General features: G+C 42.3%; 1 protein-coding gene across 1 annotated transcript in view; it reads right to left on the bottom strand.

The window, feature by feature from the left end:
• Nucleotides 1-5,538, bottom strand: part of LOC138975355 (beta-glucuronidase-like) — a 23,636-nt gene extending 18,098 nt beyond the window's left edge. The window contains exons 1-2 of the mRNA XM_070348016.1: nt 5,294-5,538; nt 1,507-1,683 (exon numbers count right to left, since the gene is read on the bottom strand). Of these exons, the coding sequence (XP_070204117.1) occupies nt 1,507-1,683; nt 5,294-5,497 (381 nt within the window). The 5' untranslated portion in view covers nt 5,498-5,538. The remainder of the gene's footprint in view (nt 1-1,506; nt 1,684-5,293) is intronic.
• Between the last annotated feature and the right edge of the window lie 825 nt (nt 5,539-6,363).

The following is a 6,363-nucleotide window of genomic DNA, read 5'->3' on the forward strand; positions in this document are numbered from 1 at the left end:
CACCAGTTCCTGATCCACAGGCACCTCCAGCACGTGTTCAAGACCAGCCTCTTGCTAGAGACCCGGAACCTCTGGTTCCTCCTCCGGCTGCTGTGTATGTAGTTCGCCGCTCGCACCGAATACGGGAACGACTGTTTTCGTTCTGAGTAGTGCTGTAATAAACGTGATTATTTTGAACAGACGGACTTGTGTGTAATATAATAAGTGTGTCGCTGTCAGGTCCCCGCCATCCGTCTACAGTGAACAGTCAGGTTAACAGTGTGCTGCTGTCATGTGGGCAATGTGTCATTTGTGAGACTTTTCGTGTTCTGCTAAGAGACTGTGTGTACACTATGATTATTGATTGCCTGTTGTATTGTGTCTTTTATGAATGGGTTGGGTGACTGTGCGTGTCATCCGTGACTGTTTCTGATTTTATTTGTTGTTTCACTTGGGTGAACTTGTGTTTGATTTATAGATGTCATTTTCAGCTATTCCCCAGGCGCTGTACCTGCGAGGACGCAGTTGGTATAGAGCTGGGGGGGATGTAGCCAAGTGGCGTATCCAGTCTTTTTTGTGTAATTATCTCCTGCCCGACCCAGTTGCCTCCCCTGTCTATTATCTTCCCCTGACCCAAGTTGTGTCTCCCGCTAGGATTATTGTGTGTTTACTATCGTAGGGTAGACTCTTGACCGGATTCCTTTCTAACCTCTTATCTCAGATTTAGGTGGTCGTTATGTAATGTGCCGCCAGACTGTCTGGGTATCGTTGGACTCGGCGGTTTGTCAAGTGGGTGTCATTTCTTTTGACAGGGTACATCATAGAAGATGCCAAGTGGCTTGGAGGTTTTAGTCTTTTACCCCTCCCCCCCTTCTTTGTAACTGGTTGTAATCTAATGAGCCTTATCCGGTGTGCGTAATATTTCCGGTGTGCACGGCAGACAGGCCCCTCTTCCCCCTTCAGCTAGTGTAACTACTTGTAATATTTCCGGTGTGTGACACCTCTGTAACGATTTCTGCCTCTTTAACGATCCCTTTCATTTGGCAGGCAATCTTAAGTAGAACGCCCCCCGTTGTCTGACACCTAGGTATCCTCCCTATTGGCTTATCGCCACAGGGTATCGGAAGTGATCAGCCTTTAAAAGACTGACCATTTAGGCTAGAGGAGAGAACGCGATTTGTAATACTGAGCTGTGTGCTGCTCATATGTGTCGGTCGACTTGTGGTTGTAACTGAATTCCGAAACCTGTGCTCTTGTGTTTCGCGACTATCGTCAGCAGCAGGTTTTGTGTTCCTTTTACGTGTGCTCACTGAGGAGAATCTACACTGCTTTCTGGTGTCTACTTTCTGGTGTTTGCTTCTGGTGTACGTTAATTAATAGTCACGTTATCGCAACCTCTGTCTTGGCGTCTCATTTATGCTTCCTGGCCTATTTCCCCCCCTTCCACTCCACCCTATCACACTATCATCCCGTGCTGTCCACACGGACACGCTTTCGTGGAGCATTATAATTACGCATCGTACTCACCACAATAGCTCGGTAGTTGGCACTGCCGAACCTCAAGACAACGCGTTGATTCTGCCAGGACTGGGAGACGTAGAACTGCCGATCATACCAGACCCAGCCCACGAAATCCCGCAGAAGTTTGTCGTTGGTGATGTCATTGAAACTGGAAGGTACTGGCATAACCATGACGTCACCTGTCTGAAGTGAAAGTTTGGCCGGCTATAGTGCATTTTATCAAACAGTAGGCACAGAGAAAACTACAAGGCTTGTCATACCAGGTTTACATGAGTCGCTTTTTATATTTAGTCAAGTTTTGACTAAATATTTTAACATCGAGGGGGAATCGAAACGAGGGTCGTGGTGTATGTGCGTGTGTGCGTGTGTGTGTGTGTCTGTGTGTGTGTCTGTGTGTGTGTGTGTGTGTGTAGAGCGATTCAGACTAAACTACTGGACCGATCTTTATGAAATTTGACATGAGAGTTCCTGGGTATGAAATCTCGGAACGTTTTTTTCATTTTTTTGATAAATGTCTTTGATGACGTCATATCCGGCTTTTCGTGAAAGTTGAGGCGGCACTGTCACGCCCTCATTTTTCAACCAAATTGGTTGAAATTTTGGTCAAGTAATCTTCGACGAAGCCCGGGGTTCGGTATTGCATTTCAGCTTGGTGGCTTAAAAATTAATTAATGACTTTGGTCATTAAAAATCTGAAAATTGTAAAAAAAAATAAAAATTTATAAAACGATCCAAATTTACGTTTATCTTATTCTCCATCATTTGCTGATTCCAAAAACATATAAATATGTTATATTCGGATTAAAAACAAGCTCTGAAAATTAAATATATAAAAATTATTATCAAAATTTTTTTTTCGAAATCGTTTTAAAAACACTTTCATCTTATTCCTTGTCGGTTCCTGATTCCAAAAACATATAGATATGATATGTTTGGATTAAAAACACGCTCAGAAAGTTAAAACGAAGAGAGGTACAGAAAAGCGTGCTATGCAGCATAGCGTAACCACTACCCCGCTCTTCTTGTCAATTTCACTGCCTATGCCGTGAGCGGTGGACCACGAGTATACGGTCTTGCTGCGTTGCATTGCGTTCAGTTTCATTCTGTGAGTTCGACAGCTACTTGACTAAATATTGTATTTTCGCCTTACGCGACTTGTTTATATTTAGTCAAGTTTTGACTAAATATTTTAACATTGAGGGGGAATCGAAACGAGGGTCGTGGTGTATGTGCGTCTGTCTGTGTGTGTGTGTGTGTGTGTAGAGCGATTCAGACTAAACTACTGGACCGATCTTTATGAAATTTGACATGAGAGTTCCTGGGTATGAAATCCCCGAACGTTTTTTTCATTTTTTTGATAAATGTCTTTGATGACGTCATATCCGGCTTTTCGTGAAAGTTGAGGCGGCACTGTCACGCCCTCATTTTTCAACCAAATTGGTTGAAATTTTGGTCAAGTAATCTTCGACGAAGCCCGGGGTTCGGTATTGCATTTCAGCTTGGTGGCTTAAAAATTAATTAATGACTTTGGTCATTAAAAATCTGAAAATTGTAAAAAAAAATAAAAATTTATAAAACGATCCAAATTTACGTTTATCTTATTCTCCATCATTTGCTGATTCCAAAAACATATAAATATGTTATAGTCGGATTAAAAACAAGCTCTGAAAATTAAATATATAAAAATTATTATCAAATTTTTTTTTTCGAAATCAATTCAAAAACACTTTCATCTTATTCCTTGTCGGTTCCTGATTCCAAAAATATATAGATATGATATGTTTGGATTAAAAACACGCTCAGAAAGTTAAAACGAAGAGAGGTACAGAAAAGCGTGCTATCCTTCTTAGCGCAACGAATACCCCGCTCTTCTTGTCAATTCCACGGGCACTGCCTTTGCCACGGGCGGTGGAGTGACGATGCTACGAGTATACGGTCTTGCTGCGTTGCGTTGCGTTCAGTTTCATTCTGTGAGTTCGACAGCTACTTGACTAAATATTGTATTTTCGCCTTACGCGACTTGTTAAATATTGAAAAGCAAGGGAAAGCGAGCTTTTCGATATTTGAACAACAACAACAACAACAGCAACAACAGCAGCAGCAGCAGCAACAACAACAACAACAACAACAACAACAACAATAACAACACCAACACCAACAACGACGACGACAACAACAACAACAGCAACAACATCAACAACAATAACAACAACATCAACAACAGCAACAACAACAACAACAACAACAACAACAACAACAACAACAACGAGTGTAATATTGATTATAAAATGTTCTACTTTTAACTCACTGGAATCCCGAGAGACGGTCAGAAACTGGTTTGTAACGCCAGAGCTCACCAATGAGGTACGTACCCGCCCCAGGCCGACAAAGGAACGGGTGAACTTTATTGGTTGCTTCAGAGACGGTATCCATGTCCCACCAAAGTGTCAGCGCTGTGCCACCTAAACGACCTCGGCCATTTTTTTCTCTAAATTTTAATGCAGACGGCTTATTACACCTAAACACCCACATTCGACTCCTGCCCCTTCTAGTTTTCCACTGGGAGGAAGCAACACAAATATTTCTAGCAATGGGATAATATAATAACGAAATTGAACACACACAAGAAGAGAGAAACTGTTACTGGTTTAGTGTTGACTATGCAAACAGAAAAAGTACAAGAAACTGCTCTTGATATTGATAAGAGTTGACGAAGGTTGAGGGTTCGAATCCCGGCCGCGGCCGCCTGGTGGGTTAAGAGTGGAGATTTTTCCGATCTCCCAGGTCAACTTATGTGCAGACCTGCTAGTGCCTTATCCCCCTTCGTGTGTACAAGCAAGCACAAGGTCAAGTGCGCACGGAAAAGATCCTGTAATCCATGTCAGAGTTCGGTGGGTTATAGAAACACGAAAATACCCAGCATGCTTCCTCCGAAAGCGGCGTATGGCTGCCTTAATGGTGGGGTTATAAACGGCCATACACGTAAAATTCCACTCGTGCAAAAACACGAGTGTACGTGGGAGTTTGATAAGAGTTGACTGTGAACTTTTTTCAACACCAGCAATACTCTGTAAATACGTGGCATGAAACAATGGCACTGTTTGGCCTTGCAAACGTTATCTGAAAGATTTCAGGTCAATCGTCGCATTGTGGCTTGTTTCCCTGCTTAAAATGTTGCCTAGATCAGCTGTTTGATTTCTTCATCGACCATTCGGTCTTTCATTTTAGTATTTTTTTGCAACGTAATTGCTCTGAAAGTGAAACCTTTCGCGGTGTATAAAATGTGTCTGAATTAAAAGAGAAGACAAGTACACAACAAGAGGACATGTTTAATATCAACAACGCTTTGACCCACATCAATCATGCACTAAAACTAGCTCATTCCCGTGCTGACACTTCTGAGTGAGATTTAACGAAACCGTTTTTCCTGTTATGTGTGCTGGCATTGGATTTAATAATGAAAACTTTTAGCACCAAAAAGGTTTTGACTTTGCACAGAGAGCTGGCAGGCTGTTGGTTATTGCAATAGCCTGGACAGTTCCGAGTATTGTGGATGTTTAGAACAGCAGTTTGAACGGAAAGGGATGAAACTGAATCCAAAACCAAATTGACTAGTTGCCAACCTTCCAAATTTCACTGAATCAAAAAACAAGAAAGGTATGTTGTTGGAACATAACGTTTTGTTTTGTCAATAATTAACGTTCCAACACCATACCTTTTCGTCTTTTCATACGGAAAACGATGATTACATTTTAAAATACAACGTTAAGAAAGACCGGTATACGCTACATACATCAGACAGAGGATTCGTCCACCACTTATCGTGGAAACTCTGGTTTCTGTCGGACGAGTCGTCAGCTCTGAAGTTCCACATTCCATCCAGGTTCTTGATCATGCGGCTCTCGGAATCTCTGGGGTACAAGATTCCATTGCACAAAGCTGACAGAACCAGAGAGGATAAAACCAGACATCTTAACAGCCGGCACATACCCGCCATCTTACTTCCCACGGACAGCTGAGTGACTCCAAAAAAGTCACGTGGGTAAGGTATACAAAAAGCCTAGGTCAAAATGGAACTCAATGCATTCTCTTTTGGAAAAAACAAAACTAGGTTATGGGGTCGTTTTGTGAACTAATCTTGGAAGGATAAAGGTGTTTAAATGTCCTAATTTTCTGACCATGACTTGTTTGTCTCTCTACTCTAGGCAGCAGGTGTGTGTGTGTGTGTGTGTGTGTGTGTGTGTGTGTGTGTGTGTGTGTGTACATGTTTGTGTGTGTATGTATGAGTGCGTGCGTGTGTGTGTGTGTCGGTATGTGTGTGTGTGTGTGTGTGCGTGCGTGTGTGTGTGTGTGTGTGTGTGTGTGTGTGTGTGTGCGTGCGTGCGTGTGTGTGTGTGTGTTTGTGTTGTGAATGTATCGAGATAATTTTGTTATGATTTGAGAGATTAGAGCTAGCTCCCTCAATCCAGGTAATTTGGTGTGAAGAAAAGTCCTTTTGGAGGGCGCAAAAAAGTGCAAAAGTTTAGCTGTTTGGGGCAGATTATTTATCAGCCACACGTACAATTTGGAATTCAAAATATCAGCTGAGGAATCACATTATTAATGTTATTTTGAATAGTACATTCTACCCCGTAAGAGTAGTGAACAGGTAATTGAGTGGGTGTGTGCTGCACAGAATGGAAGGCACAACTCTGAGATGGCCATGCTGACTTGTTCACTGCAAAATATCATGGTCAAAGTTCTGAAAAAATAAAGATCACCCCGTATATTCAAGGATGTACGAAGCGTGCGCCTCCGTTCCCGGACTTCCAAAAAATAGCCTCCGCGGCGCGATTGTTTAGCTTGGGTGTGTTCATAACATGT

The sequence above is a fragment of the Littorina saxatilis genome, linkage group LG9 (assembly GCF_037325665.1).
Source record: "Littorina saxatilis isolate snail1 linkage group LG9, US_GU_Lsax_2.0, whole genome shotgun sequence".
In the NCBI taxonomy this organism is placed as follows: domain Eukaryota; kingdom Metazoa; phylum Mollusca; class Gastropoda; order Littorinimorpha; family Littorinidae; genus Littorina; species Littorina saxatilis.